This window comes from Colossoma macropomum, unplaced genomic scaffold, assembly GCF_904425465.1.
Source record: "Colossoma macropomum unplaced genomic scaffold, Colossoma_macropomum, whole genome shotgun sequence".
Lineage (NCBI taxonomy): Eukaryota > Metazoa > Chordata > Actinopteri > Characiformes > Serrasalmidae > Colossoma > Colossoma macropomum.
The window spans coordinates 18681163-18697469 of record NW_023494809.1 but is presented as its reverse complement, the minus strand read 5'-3'; the positions used below and the strand labels follow the sequence as shown (position 1 = coordinate 18697469).

The 16307-nt window shown below is 37.4% G+C and overlaps 1 protein-coding gene across 4 annotated transcripts in view; it reads left to right on the top strand.

The window, feature by feature from the left end:
* Positions 1-7414, top strand: part of relch (RAB11 binding and LisH domain, coiled-coil and HEAT repeat containing) — a 70998-nt gene extending 63584 nt beyond the window's left edge. For 2 of the 4 annotated variants that reach the window (XM_036558203.1, XM_036558199.1), the window contains 3 exons: positions 312-400; positions 1518-1588; positions 6773-7414. In XM_036558203.1, coding sequence (XP_036414096.1) covers positions 312-400; positions 1518-1588; positions 6773-6893 — 281 coding nt within the window. In that variant the 3' untranslated portion in view covers positions 6894-7414. The remainder of the gene's footprint in view (positions 1-311; positions 401-1517; positions 1589-6772) is intronic. The other 2 variants (XM_036558200.1, XM_036558201.1) reach the window with 1 other exon arrangement.
* Positions 7415-16307: the final 8893 nt, after the last annotated feature.

Genomic DNA, 16307 nt, shown 5'->3' with positions numbered 1-16307 from the left:
GAGGACCGTAAGGGTGCATCGTGATATCGTAATGCAAAACTGTGACACTATGCATTGTGAAGATTCTATTATCTAATTCAGTTGCATTGTTTGACCACCAAAGTTTGCAAAGAATTTGCATCAACAAATCATTCCAGTAACCAAAGAGTAACAAGTCTAAAAAATCTAAACAAATGAGAAAAAAAAAAAAAACCTGCTACCAACTAAGGGGAGCTGCCCCCCATAAGGATCACCTTAATCTTTGACCCTTTTTTTGGTTTGATTTGAGTTCTCTTAAACTCCAATTTGTTTCCTTAACTCTAATGCCTCAGTTATTTCTGAAGAAATTATGGTAAATCATTTTCTTCCTGGTCTGAGGTGCCTGCGAACAGACATGGAGCATCTTTCTCCAGAACATGAGGTAGGAACTGGATGAACTACTGCATTCACTGGAGGCCCTGCCTTGAGTTTGGTTAAAAAAAAAAAGCGAGAAGTTTAAGTAAATAATTTTCTTATTGTTCAGTTCCCTATTCCTAAGTGCTCAGCAGCTCTTGATTCTTAAATTAATGACTCGGTCTTGTATAATTTCAATGTGATGTATAATTATTAATAACCTCAACCCCTCATAAATTTCATCATTTATCAGGCAAGTAAATTTTAAAAGAACTGATTGAACAAGTATCATCTACAAAACAGATTAAATGCTTAGTGGATGCTGAGGATTTGTCATCTTATAGCAAGTCAGAAAATGCTAACTTAACTGACCTTAACATTGTTTTGTAGGTTGTTTATGTTTAGACTGGATATTAGCAAATACAGTAACTTTAACACTTTAGCTTTCTTTAGAGCTGCTTGTTGATAGTTTTGTCATTGAGCTGTGAGTGTGGTCTTCCACGTTTTAAAACTCGGCTTCAATTCAGAACAGTTTCACTTTCAGGAAAGACTCTTAGGCTAATAATTATGAGTAATTTTCTAGTTTTTCATTCACTTATTGGCAGAAGTAGTGCTTTGAGATGGTTAGTTGAGGGTTGTGTCAGTCATTATTTTATAAACATTCAATTATGGTCCACAAGATGAACTTGGATTCTAAATTTATCCAGCAGGGCAGATAAAAGACCAGTTCCTGCCCGTGGGCCATATGTTTGATGTGCATTTTAAACATTTAAACTCTAGGCTTACTATTCAGTTACTAAGCTAAAGGATTGTTGTTCAGGACCTATTATAAATTGCTATAAATGACAAATAACTCCCTGACTAAAACCCTAACGAGCAGGTTCTTTAATTATTAGAGTGAGGAACTGAACTGTGGGCCACTTGAAATGAACCTCTTCATGTGACCTCAATCACATTTTTGATGATCCTAAAATATTGTGTCTTCCCGTCTTCGCTGCCAGCGTTTTGCAGCGTGCCGCCTGGTTTCTATTTTTTTAATTCGCTTTTGTCCACTAATGCCCAGCTGACGTCCAGAGCACATGGTGTCAGAGTTCCCGGCAGTGCTCTAATTTTACTCTCCTGCTCTGATCTTGTCTCCCTGGCAGGTTATTCTCAGCTCCATGATTAAGGAGTGTGAACTGAAGGTGGAAAACCGGGGCATTGGAGAGGCACAAGGGTGAGAGATCACTGTGAAGTGTGAATGTGTGCTTACTAGGGCCCATCTGATATGAAAATTAAAATCAATACTGATTTCAAGGGACTGTAAAATTCAGATAACTGATATCAGCAGCTATAAACATCTATTTAGATTTTATATTTAAATTTTTTATCCTGATAATTTTAGTCAAAAAGTGCTTTGCTGACTGATGTGACCGTCTGCTCTCAATTAACATACTTCCTTACCTCAAATAAAGAGCAGAAACTCACGTTCTAAAATAAAATAAATGTTAGTACTGGGGGTGGAGCTACCTATAGCTGTTTGTTGCGGTTTTAGATTTAGTTCATTTTTTTGTATTTTTCATCATTTCACAAGTTAGTTTGTGTTGTAACATGTTATTACATGGTAATGTGGGATGTTAAGGATTAACCACTTAACCATTAACCAGCAAATACATAAATGTCCTTCCAATACTTCTGGTTAAAATTTTATTAATATCTGATAAACAGTTGATATTTGAATAGACAGGCTTTTCATTCAAGTTGAGGACCATTTTTTTAATTTTAAGAAAATGTATTTCTACCTACTTAATGAAGGTTGATATTTCTCAGCAAAATAACTAGGATATTTAGCAGTCATTTGAAAAAAAGGAAAAAAGCTTCAAGCTACCAACTTTGTTGACTGTTGTTTAAACTATGCATATTAACTTCAGGCTAGCTCTGGTCTGGCCATTTATGTTCATTAACCTTGGCTAATAATATGTGCTAAGGCCTTGTTTTTAATATGTTAATAATATTATAAGAGTAAGTAAACAGACTGCATTATATTACTGCCATATCATGCATTAGGCTGTCATTCAGTAATGGCTAAGGCCTTGTTTTTATATATATATATATATATATATATATATATATATATATATATATATATATATATATATATATATATATATGTGTGTGTAGTAGTGCTATGTTTGATGTTTCATGGGTCGTATCTGTGATTTTACATTTGTCGTTTAGTGATTGAGGACATTATTGTTAGATTATCGGTAAAAATTCTCATCCCTAATGCAAATGGTGAGAATTGGATGCATTTTACGTTTTTATTTTAGCCATGATGGTATTTAGTGTTCAAATTCACCAGTTCAGCCTGAATTGCTGTGATGTAATTGAACAGGTGACTCATATTGGGTTGCCGGGTGGCCCAACCACGTTTTGCATCATCCAGAGGTCATGGGTTGGAATCCCCACTATGATGTGAATAAAGACGTTTCTTATTATTGCTAATTACCGATACAGATAAAACCATCATCTGTATCGGCCAATGTTATCAGCCAACCAGTATATCATTTGGGCCCTAGTAGTTAGTCAGCTTGGTTATTTGAGTAGACAGGTTTTAGTCATCTCGTCAGTATTCATTATTTAAATAAGGCATACTTAGCTTGAAATGAAATGAAATAAATGGTGTACTATCTTGCAAATTGTTAAATAAATGTTTGACTAAGTTTAGTGTAGGCATACATCATGTGAAGCGAAATCTACACAGAACTAGGCTGTATGGAAGTTTACACAGTTTAGGCTGTTATTCTTTAGGCTGGTAGCATGTTAAATCTCACACGCCTAAAACAAGATATATAAATCACTAAATCAACAGAACAACCAGTTACAGATCTCCTCTAATGTTAGCATGGACCTTCCATGTTTAAATTTCTTTTATTCATATCAATATAAGTCATTTTCTCATTGGGATATTCAAATACTGCTTGTGGAAAAATGCAGATGTTCATATAGAAAAAGTGGTTAAAATTCCCTTCATTATGACAAACCTGTGGCCTGTTCAGTGCACTGAGATGTACTACGAAAGGTCATGGCTGCTAATAAAAGTGGTCCATCTTTAATTCCCTGATTATCCTGCGGCTGATCACACAAGAAGCTCTGAGCCACAACAGTATTGTTCTGTATATTATTATTTCTGGGAGCTTTCAGAGGAAAAACAGTACCGCAGTTTTAATATCAGCCTAAATTGCGCTGTTTTCATTGTTTTCCGTAAAACTAGTCAAGTATGTTTGAGTCAGTTGCTCCGGTTGCTGAGGTTTCCGATCAGCCGTGCAGGCCGCTGGCACAGCTTCTTATGATTATGGCAAACCAGCTCGGTCCATATGCTGGCCAATAGACGCAGGCAGGATAGCTTCAGGTTACAGTTTTAACAAACAGCCTCGTGGCTGTATGTCTGATTTTATGTATGCTTATCTATTAATGGATTAACTGTGACTAAAGCAGCTAAAGCACAATGGTGTTCAGTTCTAGGAGGATGAGGTGGGTATTTATTCACTGGATTGTGAAATACACTCTGTGTCAACGTAATTATGTCAGCTAAATAGTCTCCATAATGTTGCTTAATGACTCAGACTGAAAGCTAATAAGAGTTAGTGTTTTAGTAGGAGTGGATTGAAATGAACTTGAATGCTTTAATGGATTTATACATTGCTGATGGTTATATAGGTGATTATGATGTCCTTTAAGGGCTCAGAATATTTTCTCTTTTCACTTATGACATTCTTTGCATTTTTGTTTATTGTTTGCTTATTATCCCTTAGAATTAAATACGCTGTGTTTGTTATTGTGCCTTTAACAATGATGTATGTATGTGAAGGTGCTCTGTTCTGAGGGGGGTGTGAAAGCAGTCTGGGCTGAAACACTTCTTTTTACGTTGATGTGAATGGGGCGGAGCTAAACCGCTGTAGGCTTAATAGGTGGATATATGTAAATGTGTTGGTTTTCATGATATCACAGAAACAATGAATTCAAAACAGGCTGCTACGGTATGTTTTGGAACTTAAGCGATGTTTATATGCCTGATCACACTGTTTTACAAAAACATAAGGAAAATTCAGTTTTTCACAATATGGGCCCTGTTGTAGCAAGAGCATCCTGAAGGTCTGCACAGTTTGATTATTAAAGCTAAAAGGGTCCATATCATACATTTTTCTTGCATTTTTAATGCATTTATTTTCCCTGAGGTCCACTTATGACATTTGTCTGGCTTTATTAACAAAAAAAATGATAATAATTCATTTTTATATGACCCTTTTCCAACCTTAGAATTAACCACTCTTTTGTTGTTACTCTGCCTTTAAAATTGATGTATGTAAATGATGTCTTTTTTGATTGGCTGTCCCGTATGGCAATTAATTTTGAATGACAATACATGACAGTACTGGGCACTCATTATAGACTCGTTATAACTTGAGTAGGCGAAAGCTGAACTACTGCAGACAGGGCGGATAGTCATATGAAAAATTTTGGGCGCCCTTGTCAAATAGCATGTTTTGTTGATTTTCTAAGTGAAAATAAGTAAATACAGATGTACATATTAGTAAAAAAAACAAAACTAAGCATAATATGTGGCCTATTCAAACGTTTTGGCACATTTTAGATTTTTTGTTTTATTATTTCCAATATGTTAAACTCAGCAAATGAATAAAAAATGTGCACAAAAATTAAATTGTGCACTAAAATTAAAATAAGAAAAACGCTTTAGTTTGCTTAATCTTAAAAATGCTTAAGAAGTTTGCTTAAGTTAAATACTCAATATTTATGTTTGTTACCTGTAAATAAAAATGAACAAAATGTGTCATTTGACCTCGGTTTGTTGGCTTTTATGACATCACAAAACAATAAATTCAGAAATGCAGCTTAGTTTATGTTGAAACCTTAACAGTATTTACATATTATATTAAACTCTTTTATGTAAACAATATGAGGAAAAATGTTTTTTACATGATATCTGCCCTGTAATAACCCAGTGAGTCACAGCCAGTAGCCTAACACACAACAGTATTCAGCCATGAGGTTTGGCCATGCTTCTGGACATTGTAGTTGAGTATTTTGGTTTGAACATTGTAATTTCTGTCGAGACCAAATAGTCGTTTTTATTTCCATTTCTTTCCCTTTGAAATCTTTCTGTATATTTTTATCACTTGGTCCATTAAGCCTTGTGCTTTTGTGACCTCGAGACCTCAAACACAGTAAAGGGTTAGGTTTTCACATCACTGCACATCCAGCGCAAAGAGACATGGGGCCAACACAAAACCCAATTAGGCTGTGTGTCAGCATTTTTGAATTTATTTACTGACTAAAATGTGCTGCTCTGCTTAAAGCATCTGAACATCTGGACCTTCAAGTTTCCAGTGCATTACAACAGTGTCATTATACTGACATAGAAGTGCACAAAATAAGATGTTTTGTATGTCCTGGAGGAGCACATAGTTAAATAAACCTAAATATACATCAGTATCACATAACACCATTCAAACTAGAACAGACTGTAAGTTGGCTTGGCAAAGCCATTGCTATGAGATCTCAGGTGATTGCTGTGGTGTTGCTGTGTTATCCCAGGTGGTTGCTAAGACGTTGCCAGGTTTCTAACCCACGCTTGGCATTGGGCATGATGAGCTCATGTCCTTAGGCTCATGTGCGGCTGTTCCAGAGCGTCCCGTTCTACTGGCAGGTGCTTTTCTATGATTATACAAGTCGTGCGTGCACAGTTGAACACCTGTATCAGCAGTGTGTGCGCCTTAAAGGGCCCATATTATGGAAAATTGAATTTTCTCCAGTTTTTCAAATAAAAGTTTTTTCATCTAGTGTGTAAACATTGTTGAGCTTTTACGAGACTGCAGTCCACGATCCGTAAATGGAAGCCGAACTGCAAAACCTTCACTTTTTCACGTCATTGTGTTCGTGATGTCACGGAAGCCATGTAAATGTGTCCACCTACTCAGCCTACAGCAGTTTAGCCCTGTCCACTCATGCTGAAGTGTTTCTGCCCGGACTGCTTTTTGAATGAGGCACAAAACAAGGCGATCACAGCAGAGGTCATTTACATATATCCACCTTAAAGTGACAGTAATAATCACAGTAATACTAAAGTGATAGTAGCTGTTTAATTCTAAGGCTTAAAGAGTTAGAAAATGTTATTTTAAAAATGAATTATGTCTTTTTTTGCTAGGTAAAAGGAGACAAAATGTAAAAGTGGACCACAGGGAATGAATGAATGAATGAATGAATGGACAAGGAAAATGTATCCTACCGTTACCTACATTTTCTGATTAGAAGGGATGTGTGCATACTTTTGTACTTATAATGCATGTATTGGTGATGGGGGAAGAAAAAAGTGATTTAAATCATGCCTGCTTTCTTTCAGGTCCATGTCCATTGCGGCGAGTTTAGTGGGCGAAGACGCAAAGACCAAGTTTCTGAGTAAGATGGGTCAGCTGACCACCTCAGGTGCCATGCTGGCCAACGTTTTCCAGAGAAAGAAGTGAATGAGTGCTGCTGGGGAAGTTTCCCATGACCCTCTGCTGTCTGGGGCCTCCTACTTGAAGTCAATCGTCTGCCTTTATTTTGATTATTTCATTCGTCTTTACTTTTTTGATAGGCTCTGTTTTATATCTTATTTATGTCTTAAATGTTTATTCTGACTTCCAAAGAAAATGCACTTTTTTTTGTTCTGTTTTGAAAATTCAGTTTTATTTCAGAGTCTTATTTACATCACTACAAAACTTTCGCTTTGTTTTCTTTTGGAAATGTGAAATTTATGAGGAAACAAAAAATGAACTTTAATGATTCCTTCCTTGTCTTGCCCTCTTCATGTGTTGCAGTGTCTCTGGAAGCTGTTTTCTATAATTGTGTGTAATTTACTCTGGATTTTGTTTTTGTTTTCTTTTTGGATATGCTGACACAGTAAATAACTGTACAATACACTGAGATAGAACATACCTGTATCATGTATATTGGAAATTGGTGTCATAATAAAAAAGGTGAAGAACAGGTGTTCTTATAAATATGCGCTTTGTTTGTTTTGTTGTCTCCTAGTGGCTCTTATCATTGTCTCCTGAGTCAAGTCTTTAGCAGCAGATTGGGTTGGTTGTTAAAATGTTTAAGAGCAACACTTTGATGCGTACTCTGGTTCCAGGTATAATATCAGCAGACAGGTGCTACTGCAATAAAAGTTTGGTTTGGCAGACAAACAGTAAAGCCTGCGGTTAGCTTTAACTTCAGAGGACCTTGTCTTTCTGCAGCACGACAAACGTTCAGAAGAGCTGATCAGTGAACTCTTGGTCAGTCCGCCAAGTGAACACTTTCCAATCCTTTGTGTCTCGGTCAATAATTGACTTGTAAGGTGTAGCTCCAGGAGAACAAAATTTGCATGTTGTGTTTAATCGTTAACATTTACGGCTGATTAGCCACCCCATGTAAATATCATTTCATTCTTTCACCCGATGCACGAGGGTAACAGATAATGTTGTGATAGAAAAATTTGCATAAAATAAATATTGTGTTCTTTCGCAGTAATGGGTGCAGCCAGACTTGTTAAAGCTTACTATAATATCACAGCCTAATATAGTGATGTGCTTTCTTTATATATATACAGAAGACTTTCTTTTAGTTTTTCCAAGAAATCTGCAGGGATTTTTTTCCCACATTTCCAAAGTTCAGTCAGGCTTCTCATGATCCAAGTAATCTCAAACACATTCAGAGATTTTGTCTGCAGTCCACCATTCTGACACCAGCAGCTTCTTTGTTTGGTAATATGTAGCAATCTTCTCAGCAGTGTGCTTAGGGTTATTATCTTACTGCCAAATGAACTTCTTATTTTTCCAGAGGGTATTGCATGATGTCCTAAAATTTGTTGGCACACTCATGATGCATTCAATCAAAAACAAATCACCAATGCCACGTTATACATCTCCATCTTGTTTAACTGATGGTTGTAATCATGGTTTGTAGAGCCTTGCACTGCTTCTGTGGAGAACTTACTGCCTTCTGCTGCTTTCAAAGATCTCAAATTTAGACTCACCAGTCAATAAAACCTTCATCCACTTCGTTTGGTGGTCTGCCGGGTCTTGCATGGTTGTTATGAGTCCCATTGTCTCTGTAGCTTTTAAGAATTTTTTTTAACTCCTTTTTTTCTGCTTATTTTCCTTCAACTTTCCCTTCCTTATGCATGTGTGTTGTTGTATCTAACCTCCTTGGAAATGTTTCCTAAAAAAAATAATATTTTAGACTTATTGGCCATTTTACTGCATATGAAATAAGTGAATGGTGGTCTCTGACTTTTGCACAGTACTGTATATTTAATATAATTCTTTAGACCTTTCTAAAACACTGTTCACCCACAGTGATGGGTGCGGCCAGACTCGTTAAAGCTTACCAGTAAATCACAGATATAGTGATGTGCCTTCTATATGCAGTAGTAAAGTGTGCGGAGGTGTAGTAAGTAGGGATGTCTTAGTCATGAGCAAGAATCGGAAGAGGACAGTGAGTCAGAAGTCAGGAGCATTTCCAAAGCAAGCAGGCGAGGGAGAAAAAGAGTGCATGTGCCCAAACCTCCGGAACATTTAGCCTCTCCATGTTTTCATTTCTTTTTCCTTGTTTACTATGTCTATATTAAGGCTGCAAACAGGAGAAGCTTTATGTTCTGGCCAATGAGTGTCCACTTTTACGGCAAATCGTGCCGATTTACCTTCGGGGCCTGGACTGTACCTGCTTTTTTCGCATGCTTCACTGCCTCACATATTTCGATGACAGCAAATTGAAAAACAGGCACTAGAAGTGGGTGGAACTAATGTCCCAACATGACAAAGTTGTTCTTTTTTTATGTCATGATGGTCTGAACTGGTTCAGGCATAGCACGCTGTCATTTCAAAACCAGCCTTCGCATGAGACTCACTGAGTCAGAATTGAACTACACAACACACTGAGTGTGTATCACACAATGCCATACATAAACTGTATAATACACTTATGTGTAATACACCCATTGCATTATACAGTTAATTAATGGCACTGTGTGATGCAGTGTATAATACATATCACACTCACAGGGCCAGTTTCCTGGACATGTCTTGGCCCGAATTGCACCATTACCATTAGGTATTTTAGGTTAAATTTAAGGTCAATCTTAGCCTGAAAAACTGGCCCTAAACTGTGCCGTCAAGTTAATTCTGACTCCTGGCAACCATATGGATAGTGTTTCTCTAGAATATCCTGTCTCCTGTTTGGGTCTCTAGGTTTCTAAGCAGCCAGTTCATGATTCCTCTGATTGTAGCCATCTATCTTGTAGCTGGTCATCCTCTTCTGCTTTTGCCTTCAACTCTTCCAAGCACAAAGGCCTTTTACAATGAATTGGTTCTTTTCAAAATATGTCCAAAATAAGCTTCAGTTTGGTTATCTGGGCTTTGAGTTGGAGGTGAGGCTTGATTTGGTTTAGGACCCATTTGTTTTCTTTGCCATACAAGGTACTCTCAAAAGTCTTTGCCAAAAACAAAGTTCAAAGGCATCAGCATTTTTCCTGTCTCACTTGTTTATCGTCCAGCTTTCACATCCATAAAGAACTGCAGAAAAGTCTGATCTTTGTTTGGAGCTTATTACATTTAAAGATCTTTTCAAGCTCATTCATCCTTGTTTTGCTGAGCGCCGATCTGAGTCATATTTCTTGAGTGCTGGACCCTCTGTTGTGAGTAACTGATCCAGCTAGGCTGTCCACCATTTCCACATCTTCTTCATCAGTGGTAAATTTAGCAGTCTTTCCTGTTGTTATAACCGTAGTCTTCTTCAAATTGAGCTGAAGTCCTATCTTTTCATTTTCTTTAACATTCCTTTTAAGGGCTTTCAGGCCTTCCAGATTTTCCCATGTGAGTGTTGTGTCTTCCGCATATAGTAGGTGGTTAATGTTTCTTCCACCAATCCTGAATCTTCAGTCATCTTTCTCCAGTCCTGCCCCTCTCGTTATATGTTCTGCATATACACTCACCTAGCACTTTATTAGGAACACCTGTACACCTATCTTTCTCCAATCAACCAATCCAATAAGTACGCCTCTTCGTATCTACACTCATTGTCCATTTTATCAGCTCAACTTACCGTATAGGTGCACTTTGTAGTTCTACAATTACAGACTGTAGTCCATCTATTTCTCTGCATACTTGTTAGCCCCCTTTTCCCCTGTTCTTCTGTGGTCAGGACCACCACAGTGTAGGTTTTTTTTTTGGTGGTGGATCATTCTCAGCACTGCAGTGACACTGATGCAATGGTGGCGTGTTAGTGTGTGTTGTGCTGGTTCGAGTGGATCATACATACGTTTTTAACCACTGTGTCCACTCACTGTCCACTCTGTTAGACACACCTACTTTGTTGTCCCTTGTAGATGTGAAGTCAGAGACAGTTGCTCATCTGTTGCTGCACAGTTTGTAGTAGTCATCCTCTAGCCCTTCTTCAGTGGTCACAGGACGCTGCCCACAGGACGCTGTTGGCTGGATATTTTTGGTTGGTGGACTATTCTCAGTCCAGCAGTGACGCTGAGGTGTTTAAAAACTCCAGCAGCACTGCTGTGTCTGATCCACTCAGACCAGCACAACACACAGTAACACACCACCATCACTTCAGTGTTATTGTAAGTGCTGAGAATGATCCACCACCCAAATAATACCTGCTCTGTGGGGCTCCTGACCATTGAAGAACAGGGTAAAAGAGGGCTAACAAAGTATACAGAGAAACAGATGGACTACAGTCTGTAGTTGTAGAACTACAAAGTGGAGATGTTAAAATGGTCAAAGAAGGTAGATACAAGGAGGTGTACTTAATGAAATAGCCAGTCATAAATAAATATGATGCCATAAATAAACTGTATAATACACTAAGAAAGTACACAGTGTGTGCATCACGCTTACAGTGCCATAAATGACCTTCCAAAACAATGAACTGCTGTCAGTCACATAAAATTGCTCCATACTGTTTAATCATTTAGTACTATAGGCAACATTCTTTTGAACATTCTCATCATGGAAAAGTCAGACAGACCTCTTGCATCTTTCCCCAGTACTTTGCAGCAGGCCTCTCAAATTTCATCAGTAAATCACGGTTGACCCCAGCCGTAGCAGGAAGGTAGGCTGAGCATATTTAAAATCACCAGGGGCCACTTTTTCCAAATGTTATCCCATCTAGTTTTTTGGACCACAGATTGGCTACAGTCCCTGAAATACCCAGACAGGATGATTCAGACCAAGTCAAGAGCCAAAATCAGATGGGATACAGCCAGTGGCTTTTGTAGCACCTCCCCGTTAACATTTGCATGCAGGATTGTGCAATCCGTTCTCAGTAAGTGGACGGATAGAAAGAGAAAGGCATGCAGTAGAGGTGGGGGAGGGGGGTGGAAGCCAAGTCAGCTTTTCAAGCCCCTCAAATGACGGTTATTCAAATCAGGCAATAACAGCTTTGCCAGAGGTGCAGTGAGCATGAAAGGGGGCAGCTTGGGACATGAAGGACATGGGAGAGAAAGAAAAGAGAGAGAGAGAGAGAGAGAGAGAAGGAAAGAGGGAAGGCGGAAGCACCTGGCTCAGATTCAAACCCTCTCCACCTGGGTGTCACCTCTGTCTGCCCCACCCACCCTGTCAGTGAACAAATGGTGTCACTTCAAAGCAACAGTTTGGGCTAAAAATCAGATTTACACAATATTTCCACCTTAGCTTAAATAGTTCTTGCCAATACTTGTCCGAATATGGCGGTTGTAAGAAAACACTAATTGCAGCTGTCTTGAAGCCTGAATTTTGTGCATACTTTTGCTTTTATATTTTCATAATTTGTTTTTTGTAGATACAGTAGATGCAACAGTTTGAAGAACCCCAGTGAAATGACATTATAATGATCGAAAATAAGGTAACATAGAGTAAACATATGACATTTTACTGCAAATTTTAGTGCACAATTTCTATTCATTTGCAAATTTAACATATTGGCGGGGAAAAAAAAGAAAATATAACATGTGCCATAATTTTTGCACAGGCCACATTTTATGTTTTTTTCCCTATATGTTAAATTTAATAAATGAACAGTAACTGTGCATTGAAGCATGTATAGAAGTGTGTTCCCTGTAGAGGATGTATTAACTTATTTTCACTTAATCAATCAATAAAAAGTTCATTTTTAATTGCAATTTAAATTTAAATGTAGTTTGACCAGGGGCACCAAAACTTCTGAGTATGACTGTAACAGTGTGTCATACAGTGCCAGAAACCACAAATGCACTCTCATAAAAAAGATGGTTCTTTAGTAAAGGTAATGGTTCTATTTAGAATAGAACATATATAGAAGCATTTCATGCTTTAGTGGTTCTTTGCATGGTAAAATAATTCTTCGGATTGATGAAAAATGTGTTGTATGCGGTGCTGTATAGAACCTTTTTGAAACATAGCACCAAAAAGGGTTCTGCTATTGTTACGACATCCTTTGTGACGCTGTAAAGAACCGTTTTCGAAAAGGTTCTATATAGAACCATATACAACACATTCTCCAAGAACCTTTTCACCATGCAAAGAATCATTTAATCATGATATGGTTCTATATAGAACGCATTGTTCTAAATAGAACTAAAAAACCACTTTCTTTGTGTTAAGTCTATTAAGGATCACTCAGCAACTCAACACAGCTTAAGGTGAATGTATGATTGTTGAGGCATTCAGATTGCACAGTGCTAACTGTTGTACATTATTTGTATTTTACACAATTGCCCCTTTATGTACAGTGTTATTGATGTCAAAGGCATGTTTGATGTTCAAGCTAGCTGGTCAAAAGGACACTGCAAAGCACAAAATAGCCATCTCAAAGAGTGAATTTCATAGATAACAGTGTGTCATACAATGTCAGAAACCACATAAGCAAGTCTACTTGAGATTACTTAACAACTCCAAATAGTCTAAGGCCCATGTGTGATGATAGATGTGCTGTTAGTGAAATGCTAATTTTGTGCATAATTCTTGTTAGCTGCATTAGCCTCGTAGCCCCAGTGCAAAAATAAAGAATTCATTCCAAACATCAAGTTTACTTCTTCTCAATGCACATGTAGTCAATAAGCCATGACACATCTGATATCTAAAGTTTGCCTATTTAACTTCACACTGGAGCTGGGTTTTCTACCATTGTGCAGAGACATAGCCTAGGGGTGGCTAGCAGTGGTCAGAGCCACCCCTGAATAAGGCATGGCCTACCCAGTTATGGAGTTAAGTGAGACAGTCAGCCATCATTAATAAAGCATCAATAATGCTTTGTGTCATCGGGAAGTTACCAGTCAGTTATACGAGTCTGATGACGCCACATTTAATAATTAGCATGTCTTGCTGGGTTAGGCTAAATTATTCATCAGGCGAGTGAATGTGCACTGGGTCCGTTCAGCATTGCTGCTCTGTAAACTGCATTATGAAGCAGGCAATGTGTTCAAACTACATTATGAAGCAGATACGTTCGCTATCAAAAAAAGTCTATAATAGCTATAATTGTTTATAATGCTACGTATTTACTTTTTACAGCTTAATACGTGCATGTGTTGTAGGTTTCCTGACACAGTGCTGAATTGTCTAATTGCTAACCTGTAGTGAGAGCTGCCAGCATTAATAACTTTTCTGGCCTGTCTGTATGAAATGTTGACACTGTACACTGTAAAAAGTGATGCATTTAATTTAGTTGATTTCAATTCCTCATGAATGACTAACATACATCATATCACAATTTTGTCTTTCAGTTTAAATTTGGCAATAGTTGTATCAATGTAATAATTTATTTGTGTGCAAATGAAGGACAGATTTAGTTATGTACAGATGCTAATGCTTTTTTTCTTTGCAGTGTGCCCCCCAGTAAAATCTCTGGGTCTATATTTCTAAAACACTGCTGACATTTGTGAAGTGACATGCAGTCTTTCATGCACAACCTGAATAGAAATCACTAAAATCAAAATTCAAAAAGAAGGATTATTGTAGTTTTTTTTTTTTAATATAGGAATAGAACAGAGAATTCACAGATATCAGATTTCCTTGGTTTATTCTTACTTTGCGCTTATTTTCATGGCTTCATATTTGTGGGACACCACAATGCCATTTTGCCACCACAATGTTTTGAGGCTAATGTAGCCTAGCAATGGAAGCCACCCGTTAGCACGGTGCTAACTGCATCCCTGAGCCATCAGACACTTGCCTTAAACTGTGAGGAGTTGTTAGGTACTCTCTAACAGACTTGTGTATGTGGTTTCGTCACTGACATGCTGCTATATTTACATGGTTTAGCTAATGGACTATATCTGGAGTAAGTAAATTTGACTTTTGGCTAAACTGTCCATGTATGAGAGGCCTGACAGTAAGTTCTTAAAGGGGAGCTCCACCAATTTTTTAAAAAATTCTACGTAATTGAATAAGATGTAAACTCACTGAGAGCGGTTTGAAAAGCTCCTTCCTAGAGAAACTTGCTGAGTCAGAATTGTTCACAGTGGTGGTGATAGGAACCAGAGGTCTGAAGTTAGATATACGCTGCCTGGTGTGTGACACATTGTCTTAGGATAGTTTCGTGATTAAGTTTTGGCTTAAAATGTAATTTAATCCATTTTTTAATCCATTCATGGCAAGATGTAGATGAAGGGTGTTGTAAGGCAAAATAGGCCCCAAATAACTTATTTTTTCAGATCTATTTTACCATCATCAACATTACATATAAAAACTCAGGAGGCACTCATTGGTGGTAGTAAATAAAATGGCTATATTTGTGTTGTTGTCAATGTGACCCCTGGTTCGTATCACCACCACTGTATCTGTATTTATATACCAATAAATCTGTATTTGCTACAATAACCATTTCACGTCAAACCACAATAAATTACTTTATTTGCATCTCAAGGACTGAATTATTCAGAAGTTTTTGAAAAAAAATGGTGGAATTCCCCTTTAATGTCATAATGCTTTGTTGTGTCTATCACTAATGCAGTGTCATTAAGGCCCATGCTGCAGGCAGTTGAAGTTTTCCTCAGGGCTGAAATGAAGTGATGAGATGTTTCGACATGTAGGCCGAGGCTGCTTAAAGGAGCTTTTCTTAATTGTTTCCAATGTAGGTAAGACTATAGTGTTCATTGTGTAGATACAATGCATGTTGTGAAAGTTTCAATGTTGCAAACACTTTTAGTTGCAAAGTGCAACAGAGGACATCTTAAAAGATAATGAGAGATAGTGAATTTTTCCAATTTCAGTGTTATTGTGCAATCTTAAAGGGCACTACCATGGAAAACCACATTTTCCTCACTTTTTTATGTTAAAGACTTTTAATTTTCAAATACTCAAAAATTTTATTATGTAAACATTGTTAATGTTTCAACATGTGCACTTCACTGCTCAGTCCATGTGGTCCACACTTGGACACTAGGTTTTTTGTGATGTCATAAACATATTTGCATAGATCTACGTCAGCCTATTCAGCAGTTTAGCCCCGTCCATTCACACTGAAGTTATAGGGAGTGTGTCAGCCCAAACTGCTTTTTGAATGGGGTGCAATGCAGGGCAGCCTTTCAGAACAGAGCTCTTTTACATATATCACTCTTAAAGGCACAGTTACACCAGCAACCCTTTTAATATCAAGAAATAAAAAGAGTTGGGGAAAATGGCTATGTAAAAATTATTATAACGGTTTTGGTACATAAGGCCAAACAAGTCTAATAAATACTTCCTCAAGGGAAAAAAATAGAAGTAAAATGTAGGAGATAGGCCCTTTAATATTTCTTGTGAACTACAAAATATTATTTTTATTGTTCTATAATATTCTTTTACTTTAGAACTCATGAAATGTGCTAAAATATATTTATAAATATAAAATATATACAATTATTCTCATTCTTAGCAGTAACTGTTGGAGATCACTTTGTTTTCATT